At 45.0% G+C, this 16,657-nt stretch overlaps 1 protein-coding gene across 5 annotated transcripts in view; it reads left to right on the top strand.

The window, feature by feature from the left end:
- Positions 1-16,657, top strand: part of EVC2 (EvC ciliary complex subunit 2) — a 162,310-nt gene that overhangs the window by 99,534 nt on the left and 46,119 nt on the right. For all 5 annotated transcript variants that reach the window (XM_074951693.1, XM_074951692.1, XM_074951691.1 and 2 more), the window contains exon 15: positions 9,890-10,094. In XM_074951693.1, the coding sequence (XP_074807794.1) occupies positions 9,890-10,094 (205 nt within the window). The remainder of the gene's footprint in view (positions 1-9,889; positions 10,095-16,657) is intronic.

Here is a 16,657-nt window from a genome sequence, read left to right as displayed (position 1 = left end):
CTCCACCTCCAGGCAGAGGAGATGGAGGAGCCCTGGATCTCCCTGTTTAATGTGTTGTCCCCATCGGCACCGGGTAGGGTGGCCTGGCCTCTCCACAAAGGGGCGGCTAAGATTTCAAGTGCCCTGTGGCAAACACCGGCCTCATTGGCCCCCATCTCTAAAAAGGCAGAATGCAAGTACTTTGTACCCGCTAAGAGGCATGAGTACTTGTCGGTCAACCACAGGAAACAGCAGGGTCAGCCAGCCCTGACCCCAAAGAACAAAAACTCTCGGAGACTGGACTCTTTCAGAAGGAAAGTATATTCATCTTTGAGCTTCCAGTTACGAGTGGCAAACCATCAGGCTCTTATGGGCGGGTATGAATTCAATCTGTGTGGCTCCCTGCCCAAGTTTGAGGACTCCCTCCAGGAGCGCGATAGGAAGGAGTTCAAGGGACTAGTGGAGGAAGGTGCAGCGGCCGCTAGGGCATCCCTGCAGGCAGTCTTGGATGCTGCAGACACAGCCGTATGATCAATGGCCTCTGCAGTGTCCATGGCTCCTGCTCTCTGGGCTGTCCAACGAGGCACAGTCTTCCATGCAGGATCTCCCGTTTGATGGGAAAGCTCTGTTTGCGGAGGAAACAGATACAAGGTTGCATGGCATGAAAGACTCCCTCATGACCCTCCAGACTCTGGGCCTCTATGTCCCGTCTCCAGCAAAACCTAAGTTCAAGCCTGTCAAAGTCAGATTCAGGACTCACATAATTTGTCAGACCACTCTGTTTATTAGCAAAGCACTTTGCCAATGCGCCCAGATATGTGAGCCCCTCTCTGAGGCTCAAGCTAACTTATTTATACAGCTAAGCCAAAGCCAATTTAACATAAGAGACAAAAGGAAGCAGAAACTGACAAATATACATACATATCTTATTTGCATACTAACGTTTACCAATCTCCTAGCTCAGTAGGAGCTCTAAGTTAATTAGTTTGAGGCCATTGTCTCACACTCCTTAATGTTTCTCTTCCTGACAACTATATTTCAACAAATCTTTCAAGCAGCATATCTTTAATGAATTATAATTTCAATATAATTCATTCTACTTTCACAAGCCGCAGCAGACTCCCGCCCAGGCCACCCTCCCAAAGTACGAGGCTGCCCATAAGAAGCAGCGTTACTATAAGAGGCAGTCCCAGCCTGCCCCCCAGCCTGGGTCATCCAAGGGCAAGCAGGTGGGGAAAAGGCATTTGTGACGGGACGCTCGGGGGCACCCCACCAGTCCTCATCAGGGACCCACCCCCAATTAAGCTTCTCTTCTCCAACCGGTTGTGTGCTTTCCTCCCGGAATGGTCGTGGCTAACCTCGGACCGATGGGTCCTCAACACTATCTCCCGGGGTTACAGCCTCCAGTTTACTTCATCCCCAACCAACCACCCCCCATCCCCCTTGGGGGACCCCTTGCCTGAAGCTCTGCTCGAGCAGGAGGTGGGGCAGCTCCTAGGTCTAGGAGCGATAGAGGTGGTGCCCGAGGAGTTCATGGGCAAGGGGTATTACTCCCGCTATTTCCTTATCCCGAAGGCCAAAGGGGGGCTCAGGCCCATCCTGGACCTCCAAGGTCTGAACCAGTACATGGTGAAGCTCAAGTTCCGCATGGTCTCCCTGGCTTCCATCATCCCCTCCCTGGATCCCGGGGACTGGTACACTGCCCTTGATCTACAGGATGCGTCCTTCCACATCCACATATTCAAGGGGTACAGGCGCTTCCTCCATTTCGTGGTGGGACAGAATCATTACCAATTCACGGTCCTCCCATTTGGTCTGTCCGCTGCCCCCAGGGTGTTTACAAAATGTATGTCGGTTTTAGCGGCCTACCTCAGACGGCGGTGGGTCCAGATATTTCCCTATCTGGACGATTGGCTTGTCAAGGGCACCTCCCGGTCACTGGAGAGGGATCACATGGCTTTTCTCCTGTCCATGTGCACCACCTTGGGCCTGTTGGTAAACAACACCAAGTCCACGTTAGTCCCGGTCCAATGCATAGAGTTTATCTGAGCGCTCCTGGACACAATGTTGGCCAGGGCCTCTCTCCCGCCAGACAGATTCGAGACCCTCATCGACTCTGTCACAAGGTTCCCGGTGACAACAGCCAGGGTTTGCCTACATCCCTTGGGTCACATGTCAGCATGCACGTATGTGGTCCGTTACGCCAGACTCAGGATGAGGCCCCTCCAGCTCTGGTTGGCCTTGAAGTTCTCCCAGGCCACAGACAGGATGGACACGGTCCTCACCGTGCCGGACTCTGTGATCACCTCCCTACGGTGGTGGTCCACCCCAAACAACATGCTCCAAGGGGTCCTGTCCAGGGACAGGGCCCCGTCGTTGGAGCTGTTGTCCGATGCGTTAGACCTGGGTTGGGGGGCCCATGTGGGGAACTTTCAGACTCAAGGCTGTGGTCAGCTCAAGACCTGACCTTACAAATAAACGTCAAGGAGCTCACACCTGGAGGGCAAGGTAGTCAGGGTCCTCACAGACAACACGGCCTCAGTGTTCTATATCAACAGGCAAGGTGGGGCTCGATCCTCTGCCGTGAAGCCCTCAGGCTGTGGGACTTCTGTATAGCTCACAATATCCACCTGAAGGCCTTCCACCTACCGGGTGCCCAGAACGAGAGGGTGGATCGCTTGACCAGGGACTTTTCCTCACAATATGAGTGGTCCCTCCACCCAGAAGTGGCCCACCGGCTCTTCCGAAGGTGGGGAACTCCCCAGGTGGACCTGTTCGTGACTCGTCACAACCAGCGATGTCCCGGGTTCTGCTCCAGGGGAGACCCTGGGGAGGGGCGCTATCTCCGATGCCTTTCTCCTGTCCTGGTCAGGCCAGCTTCTCTATGTCTTTCCCCCGTTCCCTCTAATCAGCAGGGTCTTGGAGAAGATAAAGACGGACAAGGCCCGGGTGCTCCTGATTGCCCCGGCGTGGCCCAGGCAGCATTGGTACGGAACCCTAATGGGGCTGGAGGTAGCTCTGCCATGGCCTTTGCCGCTTCACCCGGACCTGCTCTCTCAGGACCAGGGCCACCTCCTCCACCCCAACCTGGCAGCTCTTCACCTCGTGGCATGGCTGCTCAGTGGTTAGGTGGAGAGGAAAAGACGTGCTCAGAGCAGGTTCAGTGTGTCCTCCTCGAAAGTAGACGGCCCTCCACTTGCCATGCTTATTTGTTGAAGTGGTCCCAGTTTTTTGTCGAAGTGGTCCCAGCTTATCCTTGATTACCTTCTCCAGCTGAGGGCCCAGGGCCTGGCGCCCTCGTCAGTCAAGGTGCACCTGGCAGCCATATCGGTCTTCCATCTGGCAGTGCAAGGGCACACGGTATTTTCCCATGCTATGACTGGCCAGTTCCTTAAGGGTTTGGACCGTCTTTTTCCATATTTTAGACCCCCTGGTCCCACTGTGGGACCTAAACCTGGTGTTGGCTCGTCTCACAGGGCCCCCGTTTGAATCACGGGCCACATGCTCCTGGTCTCACCTCTCATGGAAGGTGGCCTTCCTGGTTGCAATCACATCAGCCAGCCGAGTCTCGGAGCTCAGGGCCCTGACCTCCGAGCTGCCGTACATGGTCTTTCATAAAGACAAGGTCCAGCTCCGCCCACACCCCGCGTTCCTCCCAAAGGTGGTCTTCGCCTACCACATGGGTCAGGACATTTTTCTACCGGTCCTCTGGCTGAAGCCTCACGCGTGCAGTGAGGAGTGCCGTCTCCACACGCTTGATGTGCGGCGGGCTCTGGCTTTCTACCTCGAGTGGACCAAGCCGTTTGGAAAGTCCTCGCAACTGTTCGTCGCCTTGGCTGAGTGCGAGGGTCCAGCCAATTTCCACTCAGCGGCTTTCCAATCAGATCACTTCGTGCATCCATTCCTGTTATGAGCTGGCGGGTGTCCCCCTGGCTACCCATTGTGAGAACACACTCGACTAGGACGCAGGCCTCGTCAGCTGCCTTCATGTCCCACATCCCCATCCAGGACATTTGTAGGGCAGCCACGTGGTCTTTGGTTCAATCGTTCACCTCGCACTATGCGATCGTCCCCCAAACCAGGGATGATGCCAGGTTTGGCAGGGCTCTCCTCCATCCTGGGAACTTGTGAACTCCTACCCACCTCCAACAGATATAGCTTGGAATCACCTATTGTGGAAAACACATGAACAATCTCTCTCGAAGAAGAAAAGACAGTTACCTTTTCTGTAACTGGTGTTCTTCGAGATATGTTGCTCATGTCTATTCCACATCCCACCCTCCTTCCCCTCTGTCGGAGTTGTCTAGCAAGAAGGAACTGAGGATGGGGGGAGTGGGGAAAAACTTCCGACACTGGTGCACGTGGCACGCACACCTGTTGTGGAATAGACATGAGCAACACATCTTGAAGAACACCAGTTACGGAAAAGGTAACTGTCTTTTTTATTAATAAACCCACCTTGAGAAAGGGGACATGGAATTGAACGTGAGGGTTTGGGCTTTATTTGGACTGCCCTGGCTAATAAATCTGCCCACTGTCTTACGGACATGTATTCATTAAAAAGAATGGACTGTAAAGCATTAATGTCAACTTAAACAACTTCAGGTGAGGGGGGAAGAATTTTCCTTTTCTCTAAAGAAAATCAGATACACGTGAGACCTACTGGGCCAAATATGATGACCTGACATTGTCCCAGTAAGTTTGCCTACTGCACATTATAGAGCTATAGAAAACAGATCTATAGGAGTCTGCCTGTTACTTACGGTGTTTGAAAATCCATTCATTTCTAACTTTTCAGTGACTTTTGGTTTTTCAAAATTCAAAATAATTTTCCATAAACCATTTCAATGTATCTTTCAGATACCGTCTTCTTATCTCTAAATATACTGTAGAGAACAATCCTGCACCAGTAGTGATATGGATTAGATGACCTAGGTCTTTTCCATTTCTAACTTCTATGATTCTATGACGATGTATTCCAGTTGGCAGTGCTGCTGTTACACTTGTCAAATACCATCTTTATTCACACAGCAACAGTAAAAATCAGATTCTTAAAAGCTACTTATTTTTCCAGTACATTTTTCTACACAACAATAATACAACATTCCATCAAAAGCTCTTTAAAAAATGTCTGTCTTTACATTTTCTGACACTGTTAGTTTTGATATTTGATCACCAGACACCAGCTCTAGTCTCTTACCAAGAATTATTTTGACCGATAGCTTTTTATTTTTGTTGATCATTCAAGATACTATGAAGTTGTTCTGTGCCAAAAATATTAACACTTTAAAATCCTTTCCTAACATAGGCATGGCATAAGAGATCTGCCGTAGTTTCTAATCCACTGTTTTTTTCTGGCAGTGCTACCTTTCTATGTATAAATCTAAGGCAATATTGTGGAGCAGTAAGTGCTGCCTATTGGGAAATGATGCCTTCAGATAGGTGTCTTAGGTGGATGAAAATATTGTAAATATGAATATTTTAATTTAGAGACTGACTACAATCATTTGATTCAGAGAAGAATTTCTAAAAGCATCATAGGCATATTTTATGGAAATAATGACAACCTGTTGGCACTGTGATTAAAGTAAAATCATCCTTCTAAAACACGGGAGACAATATATTGTAATTTTAAAATTGAAACTCTTTGTTAGTGCATCAGTGTGCTGTTTTTAAAAACTGCTTGAATTAGTTATTGTTTAATCTTTAAACAAATAGGCTATTTTCTCCTTTTTAGAACTACTGGGGCAGGGGGAAGTTTATTGCTGCAAATTTTATATATATTTATAATTTTTAGTAATTTTTTCTTATATAACAAATATATCAAAATACAAGATTCAGCATAATACACAAAGTAAATAAAGAGGGTCAAGCTAAAGGGAGGGCAGGTGAAGCAAGCTATCTATCTTCAGGGTCTGCGTTAATCATAGACCCGTAAAAAGTCAGCACAAATAGCTTTGAATTTTTCAGGCATTCCCCTTCTATGGAATGCCAGTAATTCACTAGCTGAAAGATCAGCCATATCATTGAGCCGGGCATTGATGTTTGGTGGAGATCAACTTTTCCACTTTTGCAGGATTAATTTTTTAGCGACCAAAGCTGCATGTTGGAAACACGGTGCCTTGTTATCAGGTAACCTTCAGGTATCAGAAATATATCCAAGAATTAAATTTAAGAGGGAGAGCTCCAACTTAGCATCCAATATCAAATTGGTCCTTTCACTCACAGTTGCTGCAAAATTAAAGTTAAATGTGTTTTTTCTGAACTATTCCTGACCCAATGGCATGAAAGGTATTAAAACTGGCCTTGTGGTAGAGCAGCACATTGCCACTGCAGAATCAGAATTTGGGCCTTGAGGTCCCTTCTGGGCTGGTTGAAGCTTGGAGTGATCTGGTGGCAGTCCACATTACTTGCACATGGGGAGCACCTCAGTTTGCTTTCTATCAACAAACCTCTTTTCGCTCACCCAAGACTTAGTAGTTATGTTGATTTACTCTAAAGGGGAGAGGTACCTAATATACCCTAACCAATCCAAGGTGGTGTTGCTGGTAAGATAGAATGATGAAAAGGGTAAAAGTAGTGGGGAGTCTCAGGACTCAGATGATTCCCTTCTGTTCCCCTGGGGAGAATCAGATTCTGGAGTAACTCCATGACCCTGGTTATAGTTACACCCAGAGTTACTGAGATCAGAATCTGGCCCTCTGTGCCTCACTGAACTGTTCATAACACAAAGATAAGCCATGAAATAGTTTAAAATGTCAGAGTCCACCAGTTATCAGAGGGAAATTGGAGAACTGTGGGAGTAAAGCTGTACACTCAATATTTGATCTCATGTAGTCTGTCCTAGTAAGAGTTAACCTTCTGTCACCAGATGGAAAGTTTCTGTTTTCCAAGCCTGAAAGTCAGTGGTGCCAGTTCAGATATTTCTTGGGAGGAGTAAATTCCAGTCATCTCCCAAAGCAAGAACCCTGTTCCAATCTCACTAGTCTCCAACCCCCTTCTCCTGCAGGAACTAGGGTGTCCCTCAACTGGGGAGTCGCCCCACTCTCTTACTCACACAGTGCTTGAGCCAGTGCCGCCAGAAATTGAGATCTCAGTGGATTCTCCTGTGCTCCGCCATACAGGAACAGACTCCCTGTGCACCAGGTTGCAACACCATTTGGACAGAGGGTCAAATTTCAGTGGCATTGTGACCTTGTGAACTAGATTGTAAAGCCACTCACCGAAATTTAACCAAACCACCCTCTGTCTGCCAGCAGATCGAGGGACGTGATCATTCCCCTCTATTCGACACTGGTGAGGCCTCATCTGGAGTACTGTGTCCAGTTTTGGGCCCCACACTACAAGAAGGATGTGGAAAAATTGGAAAGAGTCCAGCGGAGGGCAACAAAAATGATTAGGGGACTGGAACACATGACTTATGAGGAGAGGCTGAGGGAACTGGGGATGTTTAGTCTGCGGAAGAGAAGAATGAGGGGGGATTTGATAGCTGCTTTCAACTACCTGAAAGGGGGTTCCAAAGAGGATGGCTCTAGACTGTTCTCAGTGGTAGCAGATGACAGAACAAGGAGTAATGGTCTCAAGTTGCAGTCGGGGAGATTTAGGTTGGATATTAGGAAAATCTTTTTCACTAGGAGGGTGGTGAAACACTGGAATGCGTTACCCAGGGAGGTGGTGGAATCTCCTTCCTTAGAAGTTTTTAAGGTCAGGCTTGACAAAGCCCTGGCTGGGATGATTTAACTGGGGATCTGTCCTGCTTTGAGCAGGGGGTTGGACTAGATCACCTCCTGAGGTCCCTTCCAACCCTGATGTTCTATGATTCTATTCTATGATAGAGGTGGCCAGGTCAAATTTCAGAGGCATTGCAACCACTCATCTGGATCAATGCTCCAGACTGCTCCAGCAGCAGCTGTCCTGATTTAGTACAGGACCACTGCTTAAAAGTGGTCGGGCTATGGCCTCCCAGCTCTGCAGCCTATGGCAAATGCAAAAATGGCCTCCTCCCCAAACCTTCCCAGTTTGTGCTGCTGCTGGTGCATTTTGTGTTAGTGATGTCAGTGGGAGCTCCATTTCTTTAGCCATTTTCTGTTTAAAATCTCTGTCCCAAGATGAATGAAATGGAATAATACCTAATAAAAATTGGGGTGATAAGAACTTTTTGTGCATTAATTAACCCTTTTCCTAATCGAGGAAGCAGTGTGGATCTTGTGGTTAAAGGATGGGTCTTTGAGACACCTAGGTTTGTTTCCTGACTCTACCAATGACTTGCTGCCAGTGATTTGGGCAAGACACTTAAACTCTCTGTACTTCAGTTTTCCTATCCATAAATCTGGGGAAATACTACTTAGCCATCTGAAGTGCTTTGAGATGCTCTGGACTTGTCTATACAGAGAGCAATCTGGGGTGTAAAACTACAGTGCAATAGTCTGCCATACATTAATCAGCTGTGTGGACTCTGCCACTATGAATTCAAAGTTCTGTAATGCACTTTGATTTATACCCCAGTTTGCTCTTCGCTAACTCCGTGTAGCCAAACCCTTAGATGCAAGCATAAGGTATTAGTATTATTATTCCCACCCAATAGCTTTGTTGAAAAAGGTAGGTACATAAAAAGGTAGTATATAGTTTATCAGATTGACATTTGCTTATTTTCTGTATATATACACACACACACTGAAAAATAAGCAATACCAATCTGCCCTTTTAAAAATTAATTCTCCCAGCTTCTGAGCTGGTTCTGTTTTAGAAATTTAGGGAGACAAGAAAGAGAATGTGTCAAAATACAGAATACTGGGTTATGACATACCATTATGGTAAATATTATATATCACAGATTAATAGTGAGTGGTTAGATGAACTCTAGAACAGATAGTAAACAGACTAAATTTGAGAGGAATCTGTCCATTTTTGTAACAGATCCATATACATCCAACAGAGAGCTGGCAAATTTTCCTTTTATAGGGATTTGACAAATAATTAGCATTCTCATTTATTACTTATCTCTATGGTATTTTGAAAATGTTACTAAGAATTCTAATAATTGCTAGTATTCCTTCTATTTAAAAAGCTGATATAGGGATGTTGGGGATTGGTCCTGCTTTGAGCAGGGGATTGGACTAGATGACCTCCTGAGGTCCCTTCCATCCCTGATATTCTATGATTCTATGCATGTTTACAAATGTGTATCTAAGAAACTCTGGTTTTTTATAGTGATCTAAAATGAGAATTTAGCAGTAAACATTCATCATATCTGGTCCTTATATGGGCCCGTAAGGGTAAGGAGGGCACAAAGGGCTTTACTTCTTTATACATCCTGTTCAGGAGATAAGCCTTTACTGAAATCCATGCACACCCCTGACAGTGCACTCTGGGTTGCAAGCCCTCAAAGTAGCAAATGATGATGCAGAGAAGAACTGGTTGCAAAATTTTCACCAATGTTATCCAGTGAAAAATGGATTTTAGAACTGTATTAGAATCTTCCTGGGAAATGTTTTGTATCATTTGAATTTTTTTTTCAAAACAAATCAAAAGGTCCTTCCTCTCCCCTCCCCATTTCCAGGTTTATTTACACGTTCCCCCCAATATCTCCCTATGGAAAAATGAGAGAGAGAGAGTGCACACACACAAAAACCACCCGGAACATTTTTCATTTTGATTTATGTTGACAATATTTTAAAATTTTATGTAAAAAATTCATAACAATGAATTTCTTCCAAAATCTTTTTTTTTTTTTTTTTTTTTTACCAGCTCTAACACCCTGCTGTCTGGAGAATCTGGCCACCTGGGAAGGGGAACACACTTTGCAGGTTCCTAGGATCTCTGAAGATAGTTTGGTTTTTTTTTTTTCTTCTTCCCTGTGCCAGTTTGCATATACCACAGAACAGCGTGTATTTGTTTTGTTTTTTAACAGGAGACTTTTAAGTTTGCCCCTTTCGTTATCTGAAGAGGAATTGCTTAGAATGAGGCAAGAGATCCATTGCTGCTATTCTCAGATGGACAGTAACTTAGCTTTGCCCAAGATTCGGAGAAGAGCTTTGCTTCAGGCGTATCAGTCGGCGTGGAGGGAAGCGGAGCTGCTGAAAGTGGATCAGAACTTAGCAGTATCCGACAAACAGGTGGGATCAGTATGGGAACGTTTTACATTTCCCAAATGTGTACTTTTACCCTCTGCCTCTTTTTCAGGAGTGGGTTTCCCCACATGTGCCATTTTTCATCTGTTTTGGAAGCAGAATGTAATTAGGGTCAGTTCCCAACTGTATGGCCTGATTTATTTGTCAGTTACTGTAGGTAAAAGCTGGCTCCTGGCCTCTCCCCGAGTCCAACACATTAGCACGGTGCCTCTTGTGATGACTGGTGTGCGTGTTGCCTTCCTGATCCCTGTTCTGTTTTGTTTCCTGGTTCCTGCTACCTGGATTCAATGTTCTTGTTCCTGTTTATGTGTGTACACACAGAGCCTTAGCATTGTGTGTGTGCAGCTACTCATGGCCTGCTGCTGCATATCTGCAATTCAGACTGTTATCAAGATTTATTCAGACTGTTGCTGACCTTAACAGTTCATGGTTATTGCATGTTTTGACTCACAGTCTACTGGCATGTCTTACTTTGGGGTGATTTTTTGGATTACTATTCTGGGGTGCACCAGAGTGTAACATGGCAATGAGTGCTTCTGTTCTGCAACCCATGCTGCCAGCACAGCCTTCGATGGTGATACTTTATTCAGAATTTTTGGAACTATCTGCACATTATACAACTCTCCGATGCTCCACGGTGCCACGTGATGGCATTGATATTTATGGTGGGCTCCTGGAGCCCAAGTCCTCCTTTGATGCAGCTATGCAGCACCGCAACAAGTATTTTGGCATTGGACCGTCTGTTCTGAAGCAAATACTCACCAGCAACTACACACCACACAACAAAAACACCAACCCAGGAACCAAACCCTGCAACAAACCCCGGTTCCAGCTCTGTCCACATATCTATTCAAGGGACACCATCACAGGACCTAACCACATCAGCCATACCATCAGAGGCTCATTCACTTGCACATCTACCAACGTGATATATGCCATCATATGCCAGCAATGCCCCTCTGCCATGTACATTGGCCAAACCATACAGTCTCTACGCAAAAGAATAAATGGACACAAATCTGACACCAGGAATTATAACATTCAAAAACCAGTAGGAGAACACTTCAGTCTTCCTGGTCACTCAATAACAGACCTAAAAGTGGCAATTCTTCAACAAAAAAACTTCAAAAATAGACTCTAATGTGAAACTTCAGAACTGGAATTAATTTGCAAACTGAACACCATCAAATTAGGCCTGAATAAAGACTGGAAGTGGTTGGGTCATTACAAAATCTAATTTCCCCCATACTAATTTCCCCCTACTGTTACTCACACCTTCTTGTCAACTGTTTGAAATGGGCCACTCTCATTACCACTACAAAAGTGATTTTTCGTCCCTTGGTATCCTACTGTTAATTGAATTGTCTCATTAGACTGACCTCCCACTTGGTAAGGCAACTCCCATCTTTTTGTGCGCTGTGCATTTATACCTGCTACTGTATTTTTCACTCAATGCATCTGATGAAGTGGGTTCTAGCCCACGAAAGCTTATGTCCAAATAAATTTGTTAGTTTCTAAGGTGCCACAAGGACTCCTTGTTGCTTCTGCTGATACAGACTAGCACGGCTACCGCTCTAAAACCTGTTCTGGTAAAGAGGAAAATGTTTTTTGAAGCTCTTTTGGGGTGAAAAGTTGTTCTGCGTTTCAGACTGCTGCTACCTTTGTGTCTCCTATTAAGCCATCAGCTGCTCCGCCTGCTTCCGTCACCGAGAATCCTACGATGCTACCTACTCCCGTACCATGGCCTCAGCAGCGAAAGTTGCCAGCTCCTCACTGTTTCTGCTGTGATAGTATGGGTCACTTGGCCAATTTCCCTGCCTGCCCAGTCGGGCTTGTGAGAAGGAAGGACACGTTTTAAATTAGTGCACCGCAGACACTGATTGACAAAGATAGGAGGCCTGTGAATGTGGAGCTGGTCGAGACCACTTTTATTGATGTTTCCTTTAGTATGATCTTCACATGTGGTAAGACGCTGTAGGTGGTATCCTGAAATTAATGGCACACTGCTGAAGTACATGGTGGATACAGGTGCTGAACTTAATGTTTTCCCTTCTGGGTTAGTTCACAGTTTGGACAGTTGCCTGACAACGGTAATTATAAATGCTTAGAATTTGTATGCCTTGCAGACAGTGGGCAAAGCTGTATGCTCTGCGCCCTACAAGGGCATAGCCTTGACTGCAAAGTTTTACATTGTTAAAGGCATAGCTGCGTATGCAGTTCCATTATTTTCCTTACATCTTGGTATTATGAACTTGCACAGGATATTTCAGGTGGTATTATGTTGGCTAGAACAGAAGGGAATATGCAAAGTATCATTGAGAGACAGCATAGGATATGCATACTCTCTGCAGGTGGATTTGAACATGGAAATGTGCACCACCTGCACTTTGCATACTTCCTGCACTTATGGAGAAAATCCAAACAGAATTTAGTATCTGTTGGAAGGTGGAAGGATTGGATCTCACGCATTGTGATCATATACAATGTGACAGGGTCGGGCCGGATGGCTACAGGAGAGTGATCGAAGGCAGATAGATTAGCCCCAGGTTAAGTAGGTCCCTTTTCCCTGGGTAAGGTCACAGGGAAGGTTCCAGAACAATGAGGAACCTTCTTGAGACAATTAAGACAGACAGGCTGATTAGAACATCTGCAGCCAGTCAAGAAGCTGCTAGAATCAATTAAGGCAGGCTCATCAGGGCACCTGGGTTTAAAAAGGAGCTCACTTCAGTTTGTGGTGCGCATGTAAGGAGCTGGGAGCAAGAGGCGCTAGGAGCTGAGAGTGAAAGCACATACTGTTGGAGGACTGAGGAGTACAAGCATTATCAGACACCAGGAGGAAGGTCCTATGGTGAGGATAAAGAAGGTGTTGGGAGGAGGCCATGGGGAAGTAGCCCAGGGAGTTGTAGCTGTCGCACAGCTGTTCCAGGAGGCACTCTAGACAGCTGCATTCCACAGGGCCTTGGGCTGGAACCCGGAGTAGAGGGCGGGCCTGGGTTCCCCCCAAACCTCCCAACTCCTGGTCCGACACAGACACAGGTCTGGACTGTGGGTTCACGAAAACAGCCAAACTGAGGGCTGCCGTGAAGCTCCAAGGCGAGCAAATCTGCCAATAAGCGCAAGACCCACCAAGGCAGAGCAGGAACTTTGTCACAAGAAGAAGAGTGGTGATATTCATTTGTGCACAGATTTTAGGGATCTTCATAAATATGTGAAACATGAGCAGTTTCAATTGCCTTCAATGAGGTGACTTGGTGAATAAGTGGATCCCGGATTTTCTCTGTGTTGGACTACCAATCCGGTTATTGGCAAGTACCTGAAAGTTTGCAGTTGTTATTGACTTGTCAGCAAACCATTTGGGAATATTGCTATCAACAGCTTCCTTTTGGATTAGTCTCTGCTCCTGAGGTATTACAGAGAGTGGTCTCAGCACCTGGATAATAACTAGGGTACATGTTGCTATTTGGATGATATCCTCATCTTTGCTCAGACTCCTCCTGAGCATAATGTTGTTCTGGACCTGATGCTAACCCAACTCCAACAAGCTGGCATAAAGTTGACTGGGCCGAGTGCAGTTTTGCAAAGGTTGCTGTGGAGTTTCTCGGGTATTCTTTGTCCATCAGTGGTGTGAAACTGATGGCTGAACAGGTACCAGCTGTTGCTCCGATACTGATTTAGGTTTGTTCTGTGGCCTAGCTCAATATACAGGTGGTTTTGCTCTGCCCCCTTTTAGTACCCTTGCTAAACTGCTGTGGGGTTTAACCCAGAGCCAGGGGCAGTTGGTTTGGACTAAAAAAGCAAAGCAAGCTTTTGAAACCCTGCATCAAGCCCTCTGGTGGATCCAGTCCCAGGCTTATTTTGATCTATAGAAACCCATGGTGAGTCAAAGTGAGGCATGCAATTGGGGGCTGGGTGCAGTTCTGTTCCAGGAGGGACTGCCAGTTACATGTAAATCCTGTACTCTCACCTCAACAAAAGTGACGTATTCCCAGATTGAACCACAGGTCTTGGCGAGGTTTTTTGCTATTGTACACTTGAAGTTTTACTTAGTGGGAAGACATTTCGCCTTAGAAACTGATCATTTGTGTCCCATTGATCAGCTGAGCATGAGGGTCCAGTGGTGGATTATTCAGCTGTAGCAGTATAACTTTGATTTGGTATGTATCCAAGGAAGACCTAATTTAATTGTTGATGCTCTTTTGAGAAATTCTGCTTTGTTGGCACCCTCAGATGCAGAAACAGCCACATACGCATATGCTTTTCACTGAAAGATGTGCCAACTGATTTAGGGTGGACCACTAATGCCACTCTTCAAGATGCTGACATGTGCAAGATGATACATGCTGTACAAGCAGGTTGGATGAACCTCGTTCTTAAGAAAACTTTATCTATGTTCTTCTACAAAATTCGTTCTGAACTCACAGTGAAGATATGTTACTCAACATATCTTATACAGAGGAGTGTGGGTGACTATTCCAGCAGCATGGTGACAAGCAGTCCTGGACGTGGCTCATTAAGGACACATGGGAGTTATGAAAAGGAAGGAACTTCGGTGTAGTTTATGCTTGGTGGCCAGGGCTGCATTTAGACATTGAGCATCATGTGAGGGCATGCCCAGTCTGCACAATGCATAGTTGTAAACAGACCGCGGCAGAGAATTGCAGTGGATATTACTCACCCCGTTATTGCACTGCTAACTGTTACAGCCGATTACTGATGTCATCCCTTTGCATTCATAATTTCTAGGGCTGTTAAGCAATTAAAAAATTAATTGTGATTAATCGCACTATTAAAAAAATGATCGCAATTAATCAAATGATTAATCGCACTGTTAAACAATAATAGAATACCATTTGGAATGGTGGCCGAAGCATGAAGGGGCATACAAATGTTTAGCATAACTGGAATGTAAATACCTTGCAATGCCGGCTACAAAAGTGCCATGCGAACACTTGTTCTCACTTTCAGGTGACATTGTAAATAAGAAGCAGGCAGCATTATCTCTCATAAATGTAAACAAACTTGTTTGTCTTAGCGATTGGCTGAACAAGAAGTAGGACTGAGGGAACTTGTAGGCTAGTCTAAAGTTACATTGTTTTGTTTTTAGTGCAGTTATGTAACAAAAAAAAATCTACATTTGTAAGTTGCACTGACACAATAAAGAGATTCCACTACAGTACTTGTATGAGGTGAACTGAAAAATACTGTTTCTTTTGTTTGCCATTTTTACAGTGCAAATTTTTGTAATCAAAAATAATAATTAGGGCTGTCAAGCGATTAAAAAAATTAATAGCCATTAAAAAAATTAATCATGATTAATCGCGCTGTTAATAATACAATACCATTTATTTAAATATTTTTGGATGTTTTCTACATTTTCGAATATACTGATTTCAATTACAACACAGAATACAGAGTGTACAGTGCTCACTTTATATTTATTTTTGATTACAAGTATTTGCACTGTAAAAAAACAAAAGACATAATATTTTTCAATTCACCTCATACAAGTACTGTAGTGCAATCGCTTTATCATGAAAGTTGTACTTACAAATGTAGAATTATATACAAAAAAAATGCATTCAAAAATGAAACAATGTAAAATTGTAGAGCCTGCAAGTCCATTCAGCCCTACTACTCTGGCAATCACTCTGACAAACAAGTTTGGTTAAAATTTGCAGGAGATAATGCTGCCCGCTTCTTGTTTACAATGTCACCTGAAAGTGAGAACAGGCATGCGCATGGCACTTTTGTAGTCAGCATTGCAAGGTATTTACGTGTCAGTTATGCTAAACATCCGTATGCCCCTTCATGCTTCGGCCACCATTCCAGAGGACATGCGTCAATGCTGATGATGGGTTCTGCTAGATAACGATCCAAAGCAGAGTGAACAACCTCATGTTCATTTTCATCATCTGAGTCAGATGCCACCAGCAGAAGTCTGATTTTCTTTTTTTGGTGGTTTGGGTTCTGTAGTTTCCGTATCTAAGTGTTGCTCTTTTAAGACTTCTGAAAGCATGTTCCACACCTCGTCCCTCTCAGATTTTGAAAGGCTCTTCAGATTCTTAAATCTTGGGTTGAGGGCTGTACCTATTTTTAGAAATCTAACATTGGTACCTTCTTTGTGTTTTGTCACACCTGTGAAGGTGTTCTTAAAATGAACATGTGCTGGGTCATCTCTGAGACTGCTGTGACATGAAATATATGGCAGAATGCAGGTAAAACACAGTGCAGGAAACGTACAGTTCTCCCCCAAGGAGTTCAGTCACAAATGTAATTAATGCCTAATTTTTTTAACGAGCATCATCAGCATGGAAACATGTCCTCTGGAATAGGAAGATATACTGCCTACTGAAAGGGGAACAGATAGGGAAGAGGACACTCTTTCTGCGTACATTGATATCATTGACCAGTTGGGGAAGTTGCACACAGCAATAGCATCCGTCTCTTGAGCTGAATCAGAGGTATAAACCTATGACCCTAGGATCACCTGGTGCCTCTGGCCAGGTACCACTCAACTTTTGGAGAGAAGGAAGGAAATTGTGCTGACT

Source organism: Natator depressus, chromosome 4 (assembly GCF_965152275.1).
Source record: "Natator depressus isolate rNatDep1 chromosome 4, rNatDep2.hap1, whole genome shotgun sequence".
NCBI lineage: Eukaryota > Metazoa > Chordata > Testudines > Cheloniidae > Natator > Natator depressus.
The sequence above is the reverse complement of the archived record's forward strand: the minus strand, read 5'-3'. Positions and strand labels throughout refer to the sequence as shown.